Source organism: Nematolebias whitei, chromosome 1 (genome assembly GCF_014905685.2).
Source record: "Nematolebias whitei isolate Nwh7 chromosome 1, NemWhi1, whole genome shotgun sequence".
Classification (NCBI taxonomy): Eukaryota; Metazoa; Chordata; class Actinopteri; order Cyprinodontiformes; family Rivulidae; genus Nematolebias; species Nematolebias whitei.
In genome coordinates, this window is record NC_056498.1 from 22,884,722 (window position 1) to 22,904,132 (window position 19,411).

General features: G+C 40.8%; 3 protein-coding genes across 4 annotated transcripts in view; 2 read left to right on the plus strand and 1 right to left on the minus strand.

Moving 5' to 3' along the window:
• Nucleotides 1-19,411, plus strand: part of LOC119408884 (thioredoxin) — a gene marked incomplete in the record, with an annotated part of 102,347 nt that overhangs the window by 27,329 nt on the left and 55,607 nt on the right.
• On the minus strand, nucleotides 224-11,700 carry haus3 (HAUS augmin-like complex, subunit 3). Its single transcript, XM_037677807.1, has 5 exons — nucleotides 10,681-11,700; nucleotides 10,381-10,590; nucleotides 9,156-9,388; nucleotides 3,058-3,343; nucleotides 224-454 (listed from the first exon to the last, which is right to left on the minus strand). The coding sequence occupies exons 1-5, from the start codon at nucleotides 11,695-11,697 to the stop codon at nucleotides 224-226; spliced, it is 1,977 nt and encodes a 658-aa protein (XP_037533735.1). The 5' UTR covers nucleotides 11,698-11,700.
• Nucleotides 15,470-19,411, plus strand: part of LOC119408857 (prostaglandin reductase 1) — an 11,748-nt gene continuing 7,806 nt past the window's right edge. The window contains exons 1-4 of one of the 2 annotated variants that reach the window (XM_037675713.1): nucleotides 15,470-15,582; nucleotides 16,084-16,208; nucleotides 17,259-17,304; nucleotides 17,385-17,444. In XM_037675713.1, coding sequence (XP_037531641.1) covers nucleotides 15,503-15,582; nucleotides 16,084-16,208; nucleotides 17,259-17,304; nucleotides 17,385-17,444 — 311 coding nt within the window. In that variant the 5' untranslated portion in view covers nucleotides 15,470-15,502. The remainder of the gene's footprint in view (nucleotides 15,583-16,083; nucleotides 16,209-17,258; nucleotides 17,305-17,384; nucleotides 17,445-19,411) is intronic. The other variant, XM_037675721.1, reaches the window with a different exon arrangement.

Genomic DNA, 19,411 nt, shown 5'->3' on the forward strand with positions numbered 1-19,411 from the left:
TTCATGAGACTAAACAAAACTAAAAACATTTGTGCACCAAATTAACTCCACATATTATTTTTCCAGTATCACCACTGTTCATCACAAAATAAGCTGAGGTTGGTTCAAACGTGTTAAAACCTCAGTCCCTTTAAACTTCAGCTACAGAAAACAGATTCTTGTTATCAGAACAGGAATGAAAGTAAAGCCGAGGGGTTGTCAGAGTTCCTTGAACTCTTTGTTGTCAGGCGTCACTGCTGCCTCTGTTAGCCGTCTTGCTTTCAAGATCTTCCACTACTTTCTGCAAAAGCTGAGGATCCAAGTGGAAGAAGATGTACAGTTCCCTCTCCCGTCTAAGAAGGGCGTTACGGTCTAGTTGAGATCGCTTGGCTTTGATTTCTGCCAGGATTTCATGCATTACCTGTTGCAGATCCTGCAACTGAGACTCTGCTTCCACAAGCTTCAGTGTCAGCTCCTGCAAATGTGGAGGATAACCCACAGACAAAAAAAAAAAGAACTGTGTAAACAAATCTGTGTAACAAACTGAAAAAAAAAATTGTAACTTAAATCACATCTTATTACAGTTTTGATTTAAACTAAACTAAATATAAATAAGACAGTTGTGTGGTTAAAAGTTTCTCATACCCGACTGCCTAAGTGTGTAGTTTAAAGGAAATGTATCTTATTTTCAATGTAACAAAAACACAAGTGCTGTAAATGCTAAATTCACACAAAATTAGTAGCAGCCATGACATTTCAAAATACTGAAATGACACAGCAAAATAAAATGGGGCTGCATCTGAGAAATGTGTATCAGTGAAACTGATGAGTCGTAATTAGTAAAGTGGCCAAAATTCTAAAATAACTAGAGACATTTCCTGATGCATGCTCAATAATTCAGGTAAAAAAAAATCTAAAAAAGTTCAATCTGGATTTACCAGATTTAACTTTTTTAAACTAGAGAAATTGCATTTCCTGTGAAAATACAGAGTGACTGCTTATTGCTGACGAACTTCCTGAACAGCAGCTGAAATTAGCTGAAAAAACATGCTGAAATGTAAGAACAAGCTTAAATTACAAGAAGAAAGCAGAAAAAAATGCATTTGCAGAATTAGGTTTAAATAAGCAGTAATTAGAACAAAAATTAGGAAATTAGCTTAAAAAAAAATCTAAAAAGTAGCTAAAAAGGCAGAAAGAAACTTAAGCTACCAGAAGGAAGCAGAAAGAACTGAAATTAGCTAAAAATGTGGAATTAGCTGAAAAAGCTAATATTAGCATTAAAAAAATATGCAGTAGTAGCTGAAATAACTGAAACTAGCAGAAATAGGCTGAAATGAGCAACAAGCATAAAGAACAAGTGAACAAGAGAACAAGCATAAAAAAGTTAATTAGCTTGAAAGTAGCAGAAATTAAATCTCACAAAACTTGAATTTATCAGAAAACAACTAAAATTAGATTAAAAAAAAAAGATAGAAATGTCTTTGAAAATGTGGAACAAGCTTAAATTAGCAGAAGGAAGCAGAAAGAACACATGGTTGCCCAGTTAGGCTTAAAGAAGCAGAAATGAGCGCCAAGTGGAAATTATGTGGGGAAAAAAGCATACATTTGCCAAAAACAGTTGAAAAGTAGCTAAAAAGGCAGAAAGAAAGTGATATTAGCAGAAAAAAGTTTAAATGAGTGCAAATAATATAGCTTAAAAAACTAAAATTAACATAAAAACTGCTAAATAGTAGCTGAAATGGCAGAAATAAGCTGAAAGGAGCATAAAAAGCTGAAATTAGCAGAAAGTAGTTAGAAGAAACACAAAAATGTTGTAGTTAGCAGAACAAATCTAAAAGGAGCTTAAAACAGCTGAAATTAGCTGAAAGTAGCTGAAAAAGGTTTTATTAATTTGCACAAAGACTCTGAAAGAAGCTGAACCAGAACAAAATGTGAAAGGAGCAGTAAAAGGTTGTAACACATCTAAAGATCTGAAGGACGAAAAATGAGCTCAGTTAATTTTCTATGAGGAAAAAGTGACAGAAAAGACTAAATATTTCAAAAAGCTAAAGTTGCACCAACACCAAAAGTCATAGCAGGATTGTCCTGAAAGAGCTGAACATTTTGATTTATGATTTGTTGAAATACACAAAAATTGTTGATTGAGAAAGATGCTGAAAAATGTACAGAAGAAAAATGGATCACAACAGTAGCATTCACATTATTACATCACTGTTCAATAGATCGATTAAAGTTGGTCCAGATGGTGCAAGGACCAGCAAGTTGCTAAACACCATGTTACAATAAATAAACACTACAACAGCTTTTGGCCACAGCTTTGGCTAAACTATCGGTATCTATTTTAACGTGAACACTACAATATTTCAGCATTTTATCAGATGCCATGGTCAGTTTCATTTTACGATTGTTTACATGGAATTTCAGTTATTTGCAAGTGTCAATAGCACCAACAGCTGTAGGGCTTTCCTTGGGAATATTTGACACCAACAGCGATGTAAAGGTTTACAACAGAACGAAACTGGCATGGAAAGCTATGGGGTTTTTTTTTTACACTATGACAGCAATGATTCACCATAACCTTGTTCCCACTTGGACTAGCAATTAGCTCATCAATCCAGCCAGAATTACCGTAAGCTAAAGTTCTAGGAGCCATCGTCAACAGGTAGTTGTTCATAACCTTTCCACAGAACCCACTTCAAAAGATCTGAGTTTCCCTTATAAATAGTGTTTATTGCACACTACTCAGTATATTTTCCTACAAACTTGGACTGTGGAATGTGTGAAAATTACAAAACAAAAGTTGTTACTGAGAAGCTAAATAAGAAAATGTGTATAGATTCAGTGGACATAATACGACCTGCTTCAGCATGTTGAGTGATAGTAAAATAGTTCCTCGTGAGTGCTACCTACAGAACTTTAAAAGCCAGTATGTGACACAGAAACCCATTAGAACAATGTGCAAAAAACTAAAACTGTGCTACCAGCTTCCCTCACCAAACAGTGATCAATAATTATAAAATTAATCAACTCACTCAGCTAAACGGTTGATCAAAGAAGAGTGAAAGGAAATACACCCACCTGTGCATTGGGGCAAAGGAGCTCCTGGTCAGCACTGGATGTTGGACATACCTGCGGGCGTACGACCAGCTGCTGGAGCTCTGTGTAAGAGGCCCTGTAGAGTGCCTCGCAGTCACCATAAAGACGGGCTGCAGTGTAGCGCTGCTCACGGCGGGCTCCGGCCAGAGAGTCTCGGGTCAGCTGGAGGTTGGTCACCAAATTGTGAGCTGCCTGGTCCAAAGCTTCGTAAGTTCGAAAAGGCTCGGATCGGCCATGGCTTGAATCATGCTCAAGAAGCTGGAGCAGTCTGAGGAGACGAAAGGGCACAAAAACACATTGCAGAGTGAGATTGTCTTTATATGTTCAAAAAGAAAATGTAATAAGTAAATAAGATTTTAGATAAAAATGCAGTACTGAAGAGGCTTGTTTAGCTGTGCAAGCATGACAACACGAAACCTCATAGCTGAGTAAATAAACCAAGTGACTTGTGCTTCCACCTATCCTTACTTTTCCAAATGTTCATTAACTTAAGACACAAAAACAAATGACTTGACATGTTTAATAATAATAGCGGAGAAAAAGTTATTTTAACCTTTAAATACATGCACTTCTAGAATGCTGACACTGGGTAAAAATCAGATTATAAAAGCTCTAAAGCAGAGGTTGTCAAAGTCAGTAAGCCTCCCTCAGACAAAATGCTGGAAAACACACACCCACTTACTTGACTTTCTTGCTTACTTTTTAGTTTTGCTAAATTCCAGCAATAATACTACACATTTCTCTGTTAACCCTGTACCCACTTAAGAAAAGATTACCACACAGTGCTTATAGACCTATCTACATAAATGTCAGCGATAGTGTGAATGTTTACGAAGCATTCACACTATTGTGATCCATTTTTCTTCCACACATTTTTCTGCATCTTTCTTGTTCCACAATAGCTTTTTCGGCTAATTCCAATTTTTTTTGTTTTTTATTAACTTATTTCAGCCTAATTCAGCAAAAATGTGCTTTCTCCTCTTCCTTCTAGAAATTTAAACTTCTTTCTGCTTTTTAGCTACTTTTCAGCTGTTTTTTGTGCTAATTTTAGCTTTTTTTAAAAATTCAGATAATTTCCACTTTGTGCTCATTTCTGCTACTTTCAGCCTAACTGGTCAAACATGTGTTCTTCATACTTTCTTCTTCTAATTGAAGCTTGTTCAACATTTTCAGCTACCATTTTATAGCTAATTTCAGCTGTTTACAGATAAATTCAAGTTTTTTTAGGTGATTTCTGCTACTTTCAGCCTAATTAACTTCTTTCTGCCATTTTCAGCTAGTTATGCTAGTTTCAGTTATTTATGTTACTATTTAGCTGTTAAATGGACTTGGTGTTCCCTCGCCCGGATCTGGGTCACCGGGGCCCCACTCTGGAGCCAGGCCTGAAGGTGGGGCACGTGGGCGAGCGCCAGGTGGCCGGGCTTTTACCCATGGAGCTCGACAGGGCACAGCCCGAAGAGGAGACGTGGGTCCCCCTTCCCATGGGCTCACCACCTGTGGGAGGGGCCAAAGGGGTCGGGTGCAATGTGGGATGGGTGGTGGCCGAGATCGGGGACCCTGGCGGTCTGATCCTCGGCTACAGAAGCTGGCTATTGGGACGTGGAATGTCACCTCACTGGTGGGGAAGGAGCCTGAGCTGGTGTATGGGGTACCGGCTAGAAATAGTCGGACTCACCTCTACGCATGGCTCGGGATCTGGAACCAGTTTTCTTGAGAGGGGCTGGACACTCTTCCACTCTGGAGTTGCCCCTGGTGAGAGGCACCGAGCAGGAGTGGGCATACTTATTGCCCCCCATCTTGGTGCCCGTGTGTTGGGGTTCACCCCGGTGAATGAGAGGGTGGCCTCGCTCCGCCTACGTGTGGGGGGATGGGTTCTGACTGTCATTTGTGCTTATGCACCAAACGGCAGTTCAGATTATCCACCCTTTTTGGAGTCCTTGGAGGGGGTACTTGAAAGTGCACCTCCTGGGGACTCACTTGTTCTGCTGGGGGACTTCAATGATCACATGGGCAATGACAGTGAGACCTGGAGGGGTGTGGTTGGGAGGAACGGCCCCCCTGATCTGAACCCGTGTGGTGTTCTGTTGTTGGACTTCTGTGCTCGTCATGGATTGTCAATAACGAACACCATGTTCAAGCATAAGGGTGTCCATATGTGTTCTTGGCACCAGGACACCCTAGGCCGCAGTTCGATGATCGAATTTATCATTGTCTCATCTGATCTGCGGTCACATGTCTTGGACACTCGGGTGAAGAGAGGGGCGGAGCTGTCCACTGGTGGTGAGTTGGCTCCGATGGTGGGGGAGGATGCCAGTCAGACCTGGCAGGCCCAAACGTATTGTGAGGGTTTGCTGGGAACATCTGGCAGAGTATCCTGTAAGACGGAGTTTTAACTCCCACCCCCGGGAGAACTTTGAACATGTTCCGGGGGAGGTAGGGGACATTGAGTCCGAGTGGGCCATGTTCCGTGCCTCTATCGTTGAGGCGGCTTAAAGGAGCTGCGGCCGCAAGGTTGTCGGTGCCTGTCGTGGCGGCAACCCTCGAACCCGGTGGTGGACACCGTCGGTGAGGGATGATATCAGGCAGAAGGAGTCCTATCGGGCCTTTTTGGCCTGTGGGACCCCGGAAGCAGCTGATGGGTACCGGCAGACCATGCGGCTCGGGTGGTCGCTGAGGCAAAAACTCGAACATGGGAGGAGTTTGGAGAGACCATGGAGAATGACTTCTGTACAGCTTCGAGGCGATTCTGGTCCACCATCCGGCGTCTCGGGGGGGAAAGCGGTACGTCACAAACACTGTTTATAGTGGGAGTGGTGCGCTGCTGACCTCAACTCGGGATGCCGTGGGTCGGTGGGCAGAATACTTTGAAGACCTCCTCAATCCCACTGGCACGTCTTCCACTGAGGAAGCGGAGCCTGGGGACTCTGGGTCGGGTCCTCCAATCTCTGGTGCTGAGGTCACCGAGGTGGTTAAAAAGCTCCTCGGTGGCAGGGCCCCATGGGTGGATTAGATTCGCCTGGAGTTCCTTAAGGCTCTGGATGTTGTAGGGTTGTATTGACTTACGCAACTCTGCAATATTGCGTGGACATCGGGGGAAGTTCCCCTGGATTGGCAGACCGGGGTGGTGGTCCCCCTATTCAAAAAGGGGGACCATAGAGTGTGTTCCAACTACAGAGGGATCACGCTCTTAAGCCTCCCTGGTAAGGTATATTCGGGGGTTCTGGAGAGGAGGGTCTGTCGGATAGTCGAACCTTGGATTCAGGAGGAGCAGTGCGGTTTTCTTCCTGGTCGTGGAACACAGGACCAGCTCTACTCTCTCAGCAGGGTCCTGGAGGGTGCGTGGGAGTTTGCCCAACCGGTCTACATGTGCTTTGTGGACTTGGAGAAGGCATTTGACCACGACCCTCGGAGAACCCTGTGGGGGGTACTCTGGGAGTATGGGGTACCGGGCCCTTTGATACGGGCTGTTAGGTCCCTGTATGAGCGGTGTCAGAGCCTGGTCCGCATTGCCGGCGGTAAGTCGGACTTGTTCCCGGTGAGAGTTGGACTCCGCCAAGGTTGCCCTTTGTCACCAATTCTGTTCATAAGCGGCCAAAATGAGTTTTCTCCGCAGGGTGTCTGGGCTCTCCCTTAGAGATAGGGTGAGAAGCTTGATCATCCGGGAGAGACAGAGCAGAGCCGCTGCTTCTCCACGTCGAGAGGAGCCAGTTGAGGTGGCTCGGGCATCTGTTTAGGATGCCTCCTGGACGCCTCCCTGGTGAGGTGTTCCGGACACGTCCCACCGGAAGGAGGCCCAGAGGAAGATCCAGGACACGCTGGAGGGACAATGTTTCTCGGCTGGCCTGGGAACGCCTTGGGATTCCCCCGGAGGAGCTGGACCAAGTGGCTGGGGAGAGGGAAGTCTGGGCCTCCCTACTTAGGCTGCTACCCCCGCGACCCGACCAAGGATAAGCGGAAGAAAATGGATGGATGGATGCTAATTTTAACTTTTTCAGCTAATTTCACAGTTATTGCACTCGTTTAAGCTTATTTCATCCTAATTCAGCAACAATGTGCTCTCTCCACTTCCTTCTGGTAATTTAAGCTTCTTTCTACCTTTTCAGCAATTTTGTTGCAAATTTCAACTGTAGTGAACTCGGCCTCCGACCAAAACCTGTCTCTGAAGACCTGCATGGGACAGGAACTGTTATTTCATTGATTTGAATCCAGAAATACAAATTAGCTCATCCAGAGACTGTCTAATTGCATCCTGAAGTAATCAATTGAAAGAACACACTTTTTTTTTTATATTATCATTACTATTTTACAATATCTTGATAATCAAAAAGTGTGTTTAGTTCATATCATTCCTAATGTTGAAGTGAACCACTCATTTTAAATCAACTGTGAAACAGTATTAATGATTTTTTTAAACCTCATTTAAATTAGAAATCAAGTTAAATGTCTATTTACAAAGTAATTATGCATTTTGATTTTCTGTCTAAATGAGAAGTCAGTGATGTAGGTCAAAAGTCAGAGACAGTCAGAAAAGAAGTTATTAGAACGGGCTGTATTGTTTTTAAACCTAGCAGACGGTAAAAAGAGAAACACTGGCATCTGCGTTTGTCTCACTTGGCCATAACATTTCTCTGTCTGTACTAAACGTTCCTAAACATTCTTGCACTCTCTCTTGACTTTTAATAACCCTCTGACATCACTAGAACCACCCCCCGTTGGTTGTTTCAACCAATCAGGAAGTCCTAAGTGACCGGAAGTGAGGACTCTTTTAAAAGTCAGCACTTCCTGGAACTAGGAAGTCTTCTCCGTCTTCTCAAGTTCTTCTAAGTTCTTCTGAAGTCTTCTCAAGTTCTTCTGAGTCTTCTTGACTCTTCAGTCTTTGATCTGAGTTGAACTCAGTCTTTGATGGAGTCTTCTCAAGCCTTGTGGAGTCTTCCACTTCTGAGTGGAAACTCTGACGGACTCACAGATGCTTGCTGTGAATCCACCCGGGCGTAATGCCTCCAACTTCGAAGGGAGCCTGTTTGTTGAACGGAGTAAATCGACACGACTTCTGACAATGACCAGCCGCTCTAACCGGAGACACTAGAAGGTAGCGTTGAAATTGACCCGATACCGGAGCTGATTCATCTCCTGCGAAGGTAACGAGTCGTCACGCGCCAAGTGTACCTGAGGTTTGAGCTGGTGATTGAAAGAAGCGTGCCAATTCTGGTCAACAACATACACCTTTCTCCATCCATCTCTTCTTTAAACCTCTAAACTCCTTCCTTTAAACTCTTCTATTTTGCCAGTAATCTAGATGCCTTCAGAAATGTCTTGTCTTATTAGTAAAGCGTGCCAAGTTTTACTAATCAGAACCAGATCAGCTAATCAAGTGTACAATGTTTTGATGTTAAATTTTGATTCTGTTAAATAAATGACCGCATTTATTCTGATGGGTCAAAGGAAAATTAACGTCTCTTGTCACTGATTAAACAATACTCACAGTTACCTCGGTCACATGGCATTAATTTAACTCGAAAAAGAAAGAACCCGTTATATTTAAATAATTAGTAGTGAAGGTACAGCGAAGCTGCACCCCACTTTCACTACATTTAGTGGGACCGTACGCGTTTTAAATAACACATTTGGTGGGACCGTATGTCCACAGCAAAGCTGTCCTTGACACACTACACAACTTTTAGAGCTAATTTACTAATTTGTGCTCATTTCTGCTTATTTAAACTTAATTCAGCAAATATGTGTTCTTTCTGCTTTCTTCTGCTAACTTAGTCTTGTTCTTCTTTTTCAGCTACATTTCAATATGTTTTTTGCCAATTTCAGCTGTTTTCAGCAAGTTCTTCAGCAATAAACATTCACACTGCATTTTCACTGAAAATGCCATTTCTCTAGTTACATTAATGGTTTGTTCAAAAGTGTTTGTTAGCTTTGTACTTGAGAAATATAGTCAAATATTATCAGAGATTTTTAACCAAATCATGTACAATCAGGTTTTAATAAATAATAAAATATATGTAGTCCTAACGTGTAGAAAACATCTGCTATGAATAAACATCTTAAACACACAGTTCCACTCATCCTACCTGCTGAAAGCAGCGTCCCTGCAGCTGATGATGGGGTTGGGTCTTGGGTTTATTGCCAGGTCTGGGTGCGCCAAAGACTCGATCCTTAAAGATGAAGCTTTGCCTTCCTTCAACAGTCGGCCTTCAATTTCACCCAGCTGCTTCTGACACGTCTGCCACCTTCTCAGCTCTATCTCATGAGCCAGAAGGAGTAGATCAAAGGATGCTTTCTGACGGAGTAAGTAGTCACGAACCTATATGGAAAGATTTTATTTTAGATCAACTATTCTGTATGATTCACAGCTCCAGTGTCACAAAATGGCAACAAAGAGATGCTCAATCTCTTCTTAAATGTTTGTAAAATTCCTACAATAGAGCAGGTGTTCCCAAACCTCAGTTTCTGACCCACAAAATAACAGCAGCAGAGACTTGTGATCCCGACTCATTGCTAATAGTCATTAAGAATCAATCAGAACCATTGACCACTCCTTCCCTCACGCAGAAGGTTGTGCAGCCTCAGAGCCTGAAACGAGGCTAAGGAACAGCTGTTTTCCCCTGAGGCTGAATCTCATAAACTCAGTTCCTTAAGCTGCATTCTAAATTTTGATTTCATCAATGGAACTTTAGGTTGTTAGTCTATATTTTATTTTAGACTGATCTGAGGAATACATTTTGTTTTCCCGTTTCTCAGACATAATGAATGAGAAAGAAATCTGAGTCTCGTTTAAACATGACAAAAACATTAACTTGTTACTTAAATTTATCAGAATTTTTTACATTTTTTAATTCTTAAACGTAGGTTTATAAGCAATCATTCATTTTAAAAGATTATCCAGTTTCTAAATAAAAATTATTTTAAGACCCCTCATTTGATGTTTTATTACGCAACTTTTGGGAACCACTGTTTTTAAGCAAACATGTTCTCTCTGTGCATGTGTCGATGTCGACCATTTAGCAACTAAATAGCCTGAGGTGTGAGTGAGAGTGAATGGTTGCCGTTTCATTTGCCTCTATGTAACCCTGTGACGGATTTGCAACCTGTCCAGGGTGTAACCCGCCTCTAACACAGTGACTACTAACCCAGAAAAGGAAAAAATAGTGAAAAAAATAATGGATTGTATATTTTAAGCATGACATTTTAATTCTCCCTGACCGACTGACAGTTTGTAAGATTCTTACGATGTTGGCTTCATATATTTACAGCAGAAACCAGCTAAAGGTGTAATCAGTGGTGTCAGCTACTGACCTGGTCCTGCCTGGAAGTGTAGAAGTTCTGCCTGGCGAGCTGGAGCTCCAGGTCTCCTCTGACAACAGGAACATTAAGCAGCCTGGCTGACTCTCTGAGTGCAGCAGGGACGGGTCCATGAAGCAGAGCTTCTAGTTCAGCCTCTACAGCCTGCAGCTCTTTTCTGGTCATGACTTCCCGCATGTTCAGAGAGGAGGAAGTGGAAATGCTCTGGCACAGTGAAGTGAAACATACAAGGTGGAAAACGATGATGCTGATCATGAGACACACAAATAAAAATCTTGTTTGCATTTGTTTTACCTTAGTATGACAAGCCTTTTCTGCGAGCCACTCTAATCCAGCTTTAATGCTCTTCTCCTCTGCTATGGCTTGTATCAGCTGATGCTGAGCTACAACATGTGCCCACTGAAGTCTGGCCATCTCTGTTCTCCTGCCCTCCACGGCACAATCCACACGTTCTCCCCTCTTACACTCAATCTCATGGTCTCCTCCATCCTCACAAGAACTGAGGTCAAAGACCTGGAAGTGCTCAGAACAAGACGTCTCAACTATGTCAGAAATACCCTGGAAAAAAAATTTCTGTGTGAAGGCAGCAAGAGTTTTGGTGTTGAGCTCTTCCTGATGCAGGTAGGGATCAAACGTGAGCTGAGAGAGAAGGACAGCAGGTCTTTGGGAGATGGAGGTGTTTGACTGGACAATAGAATTTTCTTTCTGCTTGGTTTTTGGCTGAGGGAAATAGGAGGCCAGCCCGCTCACCTTATCTGTTAGGTTTTGTAACAATGTGTTGGTGTCAGTATTCTCAGCTGCAATTAAAGCACTGGCTTCCTTTAGCTTACACACATCGCTATCCAGCTCTGCTGTGAGCTGCAGGTCAACATCTGCACGGGATGTGGCCACAGCTTGCAACTTCTTGAAACGCTGTTGCTTCAACTCTTTCTCCTTACTCAGTGCCTCGAGTTCTGCCTCCAGGTCTTCTATTGCCAAGTCATCTTCGTGTGTAAACCCAGAGGATGAAAAAGAAAATGACCCCAAGACATCTGTGCTGTTCCCATCTGAAGGTCCGATGGTTTTAAGGACCTCACCCAAAGCAGTTTCATCCAGAATTGGCTTGCCAGACTTCTGTAGTTCCTGAAACGCAGCCACCTCCTCTGTGCTGAGAACGTTACTCCGGTTGAGGGTGCGACAGACAAAGCGCAAGAAGTGAAGGTTCTCTGGGGCGCAGTCAAACAGCCAATCAAACTCTGAATTATTCAGTGAAGATGCACCAGGATAACCCAGACGGCCCAGCGTCTCCACAAACTGGGTACTGTTTAACATGTTTAACCTGTGTTTGTTTCCTTCACACTGTGAAGGTCAATGCCAAATTCAAAAGATGAAAGAACAAAGAGTCAGAAGAGTAAAGGCAAGACATACATGTATTAACATGTATTAGCTTTTAAATTTTGATTATTCTGAGCACTTGGAGTTTATGAATTCATTTTTCCCCACAATGATATATAAAGTTAAATTAATATTAGTTACCAATGAAATAAGTAACTTTAAGTGCATGTCCATGGACACAATGTAACTAAACTGATTAGGTGAATGGTCAATGAATAGAAAAGGAAAGTCCTTGTTGGATCAAATGGATTTGAAATTACAGCTCATAGACCTACGCAAATCCCTCCTCTCACTGCTATCTATCTCATTTCAATTATATATATATATATATATATATATATATATATATATATATATATATACATATACTGTTCTGTTTGAAAGATAAAAAAAAATCGCTTACAACATTTTAGAAAGACAAAGAAAGTTATTAAACTGTTATCTGTAATAATATTTACTTTGACCCTTGGAAACAATAGCTTTCTGCCTGAGCAAATGGCTTATATTAGCTTAAATTAAGCTTTAATGAAAGTGTTTGAGTTGTCCAGTGTGACAAATGTAAATAAATAAATAAAAAAAAGATGTGTGCAGTAGAGAAAGAAACATTCATAACACTATCTTTCTTATATATAGTCATTTGATATTAGAACAAGTATAAGCTGGGTATGATTAAAAGCACAAACCAGGTCAGCAAGACCGTCAACTAAACGTTTGCAGCTCTAGCTACCAAATCCAAAATAAGCTCGTGACGACTAGCTTACTAGCTACAATTACCGGTTGCTGTAAGTTATTATTAGTCTGTTAAGGGCTGCTAAATGTTTTCCTAGTAGGTTTAGTAATTCTCGCTTTCATTCGTACGGCTTTAAGGCAATACTTACGGTTTTTAGTTCAAAATGTTCGTATTTTATTTACAATTTTCCAGCCTGATAACTTCTCGCGCCCATTATCCAAACTGAATGTGCGTATTCACGTAAGACCAGTGACGTTTTACGTTTTTACGTAAAAGGCTAGACTTAAAATTCAACCAATCACATTTGAGAAAATAAATTGTCTCCTCCCCTTTCGCGACACTTGATAAATTCACGGCTAAATGCACTTCGTTCACACTCCTGGACGTGTTAAAACAAAAAGATGTATTGAAAAGGCAAACTTAAACCAGTACTTAAAATTAGTAAAATTAGTAAATCTGTAAAATTTAAATTTGTACACATCCTTTATGATTGTCCACTGTTGGCATAACTCTTTGTCAGGTCTCTCTTGTAAATGAGTCCTCGAGACTCAATGGGATTAATCTGTATAAATAAAGGTTGAATGAATACTGAAGTCATGCTTTTTGTCTTTATGATTCGAGCTTCTTAAAGCAGGATTTTCATGTTGTCTACACAATTTTAATTCTGTATAAAGTCATTGTTGTTTTGATATCAAAAGAAAACGTAAACTGCTGAAAGGAAAATATATTCTTCCTGAGTTTTATACTTGTCTTTTGTTTGTAGTTTTTATATCCCATTTCTACTAATAATTGTATTTTTAACCATAACTTTGGACTGCACAACACTAGAAAAACTTGCAATGTGCAATTATATTTTTTCAATATTGCAATGATAATATCACTTGCAAAAAAAAAATAAAAATTTAAAAATTACATTTTCTTGCTCCTCACTTTGTCATCACTGTCCTCTAAACCAGGTGTTGGCATGCTGGATTGACCAAATATGTTATTAGCATGTTGAACATGACAGCACGGTACTTGAAATATACCATACCATACCATACCAATTTATTTATATAGCACTTAAAACAGCAACAAGGCCAACCAAAGTGCTGTACAAAAGAACCAAACATGCACAGCAGACAGGAAAACATAAAATAGAAATACAGGTACAAATAGCAGCAGAAGCTAACTAAAATGGCCAACAGAGTAGAGAACAGACCGGACCAAAACAAATCACACCGTGTTAAAGGCAAGCGAATAGAAGTGGGTCTTCAAGCGAGACTTAAAGACTGAGAGTGTGGGAGCCTGCCGGACACTCAGTGGCAACTCATTCCACAGTCGTGGACCTGCAACAGAGAAAGCCCTGTCACCTCTGAGCTTACGACGGGTTTCTGGAACTGAGAGAAGCATCTGGTCTGCTGACCTCAGAGAGCGCGGTGGGACATATGGCTGCAGAAGATCAGTGAGATAGGATGGGGCGGAACTGTTCAGTGATTTAAAAACATACATGAGAATTTTGAAATGGATCCGAAGGTGAATGGGTAGCCAGTGCAGGGAGGCCAAAACTGGCGTGATGTGCTCTCTATAGCCTGTACCAGTTAAAAATCGGGCTGCAGCATTTTGGACCAGTTGTAGACGAGCAATGGAGGACTGACTGATTCCAAACAGAAGTGAATTGCAGTAATCAAGCCTAGATGTTATGAAGGCGTGGATCACTGTCTCGAGGTTCTTTTTGGAGAGTATAGGCTTCAGCTTAGACAGCCGTCTCAGCTGAAAAAAACAGGATTTGACCATCATGTTTACGTGACTGTTGAGTTTTAAGGACGGGTCCATTATCACCCCCAGATTAGTCACCTTTTGTTTCTCTAGCGGGGCTAGAGAGAAAAGGTCAATGTCATGGTTCATGAGTGAGCCACTGGGATGGAACAGCATGACTTCAGACTTCTTCTCATTGAAGCTTAAGAAGTTTAAAGCCATCCAGTCCCGGATGTCAGCCAGGCAGTCAAGAAGAGGCTGAATAGAGCGTGTGCCTCTGTGCCTCAGGGGGAAGTAAATTTGGCAATCATCGGCATAGAAATGAAAGGGTATGTCGTGTTTGCGGAAGATAGCACCTAGTGGCAGCAGGTATAAAGAAAAGAGAAGGGGACCGAGGATGGACCCCTGCGGTACCCCCCACTGGAGTGCGGTCGATGCCGAACTAAAATCTTTGATATTGACACAGAAGGTTCTGTCAGAGAGGTAGGACTCAAACCATTTAAGGGCTGACCCTGTGATGCCCACCCACTGCTCCAGTCTAGAAATGAGGATATTGTGGTCGATGGTGTCAAAAGCAGATGTAAGGTCCAATAGGACAAGCAGCACAGAATCACCTGCGTCTGTGGAAATGAAAATGTCATTAAAAACCTTCAGTAGAGCAGTTTCAGTGCTATGGAGAGATTTGAAGCCAGATTGGAATAACTCAAGGATAGCGTGATCCCCCAAAAACTGTTTCAGTAGCCCATGATTTATTGCAGTTCTTTGCGACATTGATATTGCGCTCATTGATATCATGACAATAAACTTAGGATATGTACAGGCTTATAAGACTTAAGGTTTTACGTGGCAGTAAGCTCAAATGATAACTTAGCTCAGAAAGAAATTACAAAAATTGACCACAACAAGAATCAAAGAGGATTCAATGAAACTGGAAGAAACCCAGGGTTTGTCAAAGGTTGAATGAATGTTTCTGTCCAGCAAATATTATTTCCATTTAAAGTCGAGCTGCTTCCTACACTAAAATACCACATCATAGTTTTAATGTTATTAAAACCTTAAATATGCTTGTAAATGAAAATGATTATATTCTTAATTACTCTTCTTTATTACCCTTTTAGACTCGTTTGTCTAAACAGTTGTAAACAGAACAACGCTACTACGTCTGACGTCAGACGCTACGCTCTTATTTCAACCAATCAGATTTTACGTCGGACGTTCACCAGCACCTCGCTCCTCCCTCTCTCCCTCTCTCTCTCTCTCTCGCTCTCATCTTTTATGAGCCCTCGCGCTTCTCAGGGCTCAAAAGTAACTGTTTTTCGTCTCCAGCGTTTTCTTTTAGTGGACAGAGACAACCGGTGAGTCAAACAAACCGCGTAACGAACAGTTTCACTCAGAGACGATAACATGGAGGAATGTAGCAGTCTGCCGGACACAGTTTACGTTCACATTTCCTTTTTTTTTGAGGACCTCATAAAGGTCGTAAATTGTTGTTAGTTCACTTATTCGTATGTGTATCATCAAAAGCTTTACTACAGCGAGATGCTTTGTTTGCAGAAGTAAATAAAAAATAATAATAATAATAAACTGGAAATCGAAGATTATATGCGTATAACCACGGTTTTGTTCTGAACCTGTCAGTAACAAATGTATTAAAATAATTCTGAAGCTTTGCAAATGTGTGGTTATGATGTGACTGTGCATGTTCACATAGCCTCAGTTTGCAGAGATAATTTCTTCCCCTGTTTTCTGGTAAAATAACTATATTAACAGGTTAAAATGGCCTCAAATTCTTCACAGCACCATGTGAGGCATTGGTGTGTCACATGTGTTTAATAACAGCTGAATGTTTCCCCCAGCAGCCCTGAGGTCATAATCATGGTCCAGGCTAAATCATGGACTCTGGTTAAACACTTTGATGGCTTTCCAAAGGACAGCGACTTTAAACTCAAGGTGGAGGAGCTTCCAGAGCCCAAAGATGGAGGTAAAAAGACTGTAGTGAACTAATATCATCTTTAAATGGAGTGCATACTGTTTCATTTGTTATTATGCACAATATTGGATTTTTGGCTGACATCCGATACGATATGTTAAAACTTATTTGATCGATACCAATACCAATATTTTTTTTTTCCTAGATCTACTTACAGAGACTACATAGCTTTCCCTGCTGTGGAATTAAAATACTACATTATTCTGCATGGTCTTTGTCAATTTGGCCTGCTACCAAATGCAGATGCCAAATCCTTGCCATAGTGTTGTCATACAAAAACAGTGCCATATATATATATATATATATATAAACAGCACCTTTTATATCAGTGAGTTATTTTGATTGGATGGCCAATGTCCGATATTTAACTTTATCGCTAATATCGGCCGATACCGATACATCATAGTTGCCAAGTCCGCTTATTATAAGCGACTTTGGGCTTGTTTTCTTTCTAAAGTCGCTTGCAAATCTTAGGAGTCACAGGTTGTGTTTTTTGGGCTTGTTTTGAACGTGAATTTTCTTATTTGGGCTTGACTTTTGTTCGTAGTGAAACTAGTCGATTTCACACAAAAAAACCCAAAAGACGAGTGGTGGTAGGTAGTTTGTCCCTCCACGCCCCCGTTTCCTGTTTATCGCTCTCGCCCCAGTTGGCGAGGTGACAGACGCACGCACTCCTGTGGTCAAACACTAGGGGGCTCCACTCACATGCAGATGTCAGGATGTTTTGTTTTTAAAAATATGTAGAAAACATTACATATTCAAAATGGTTTTTTTTTTTAATCAGAGTTTAAAAGTATGTTATTCAAAGTGTTTAGCATAATTTAGCTGTTGTTTATGTGTAATGCCGTAATAAATGTATGTTTATACTGTTTAAAAACAGCCTCTGTTTTACATAATGTGGTGGGTTGCCAGTTGGGCTTGTTTTGGGCAGAGCTGGTTGCTTGTTTCTATCGCAAGATCTGGCAACACTGGATACCATGCCGATAATACTGTGCATCTCTAGTTTTTAAGAGGTTTAAATGACTGTGTTTTTTGTTTCAGAGGTGCTTTTGGAATCAGTTTTTCTCAGTGTGGATCCATACATGAGGTAAGTGAGGAGTGTGAACTGAAAAACGTGCTGTTTATTGGTATAAAAAGGGTTTTGATGTCTGCTGGTGGTCTCTCCAGGCCGTACAGCAGGGTTCGTATGAAGGAGGGAGATGTCATGATCGGAACTCAAGTAGCAAAGTAAGAACTGCGAACAAACACATGTATATACTCTTTTATCTGTCACGATACACTGTGCGTAACCAATGTGTACTGCAGAAGAACACAATCTGATGATCTGCAGTCTCTTACCAAAGCCTCTCTTTCATTATGAGTAAAGAGCAACAATGACCTCAGAGCATTCTCGGCAAAATGTTTGCACATGTAAATCTATTTTTGTGGTAATGTTTTAGTTGATAAACTTGTTTGATCCGTTCTTTCCAAAGAGCTTCATACGACTGCGTTTCAAACCGACGTGTTCTGTTTTTCTCTTCCTTTGAAGTTCACCACAGCGTGTTTAAAACATCTGCCACACAGCTGATGTGCAGATATCGGAAAAACAAACAACTCAAAACATGCTCAAGAATCCTGAAACTCATCTGTTTGTAAAACTAACATGTATGTCTGATGTGTTTTATTCTATAGACAAGTTGTCTTTTTTATTTTCCTACTCTGAAACATTCCAAATCTTACTATATGAAAATATTTTCAAAGATAAATAATAGTTTAGTCTTTTTTTTTACTTTGCAAAAGCATTGCACCTAATTTGACAGCACAGTACATGTGCCAGGTCTTTTACTGTTGTTTCAGCTGGTTGTGCACTTCCTATTTTTTGTACTTTGCAGTCTACAATTACGTACAATCACTTGTAATCAGGAAGAGCTGCAAACGTTGGGTACGTACTGTAACCCCAGATTCTATGAGTATAAAAGTCTACACTGATAAAATGTTGGGTTTTGTGACGTAAAAAAAACAAAACATATAGGCCACAATAAATAAGTTCAGAACTTTGTCCACCTTAATTTTGGCATAAAGGAAAAAAATATGAGTAGAAATATCAAAAGAAGCAATAAGCTGGTTGAATTAGTGTTTGCAGCTTTTTCTTTAATTAGTTCTTCTTGTGTACACAACTGAATTCAACCTGAAACAAAGTTCAGCTGTCCAAGCAGCAGATTCCTGGGTTTTAACAAGGTTCACAAAGAAAGCTCACAAAGCATCAGATGGATGTCTGAGAAAGGTATAAATCAGCACAGCACACGTCTAGAAGGATGGGGGGGTTGGCATGATACAAAGTGATTAAAAAAACAAACACGATTAAAACCACAATAAAAGTACAGAAAAAAATTGCATAGTTGCACTTCCATACAGAAACCACTGTATACTGTGCAAGCATGGTTTGAAAAAAGGTAAAAGAACAAATAAACAAGAATGGCAGAAACTCAGACAGGCAGCCGCTTGCAGCAGCGCACATTGTCAGCACCAGTGACCCAGAAAGGAAGAAGCGGGCAAAGATGATGGATGGATGGATGGATGGATGGATGGATGGATAAGATGTACTGACTGTGTTTTACATGTAACAACAATCTCATTTGCTCTCCACATGTTGGGACTAAGGAGTAGAGAGTAATTCATTCATAGAAAAAAGTCCAGACTTGACTAAATGTAAAAAAAATAGAGCAAGATACCAAAAATATGTGGCAAATGTGTTATGGACTGATGAACCTGAAGTTAAATTTATTGGCCTAATATCAAACAATAAGTTTGTTGCAGGAACAAGACTGGGTCCCCAGAAGAACACAATCTCCATAGTGAAACATGGCGGTGGCAGTATCATGTTGTGGGGCTGGGTTTCTTCAGCAGGAACTGGTGTTTGAGTCACAGTGGATGGATTGATGGAACAGTTCCAATTACAGTAGTCCTTCGTTTATCGCGGGGTTTAGGGGACCACGCCCCCAGCGATAAGTGAAAACAGCAAAGTAGCGATACAGTAGTCCAAGTTCAAGTAAACTTTATTGTCATATGGAATGAAATTATGTACACAAGTAGTAGTAGTAGTAGTAGTAGTAGTAAGTAGTAGTTTATTTTAGTATTTACCATAGTAGTACATAGTATTTAATGTATTAGTAAGTAGTAGTTTATTTTAGTATTTACTGTAGTAGTAAGTAGTA

What these genes read in the sequence shown, in the direction of transcription:
- haus3 (XM_037677807.1), bottom strand. Translation starts at nt 11,697, where the DNA reads ATGTTAAACAGTACCCAGTTTGTGGAGACGCTGGGCCGTCTGGGTTAT. An exon ending in AAAAGGCTTGTCATACTAAG is followed by an intron (nt 10,591 to 10,680) that starts GTAAAACAAATG and finishes TCACTGTGCCAG; the next exon opens with AGCATTTCCACTTCCTCCTC. An exon ending in ACACTTCCAGGCAGGACCAG is followed by an intron (nt 9,389 to 10,380) that starts GTCAGTAGCTGA and finishes CTTTCCATATAG; the next exon opens with GTTCGTGACTACTTACTCCG.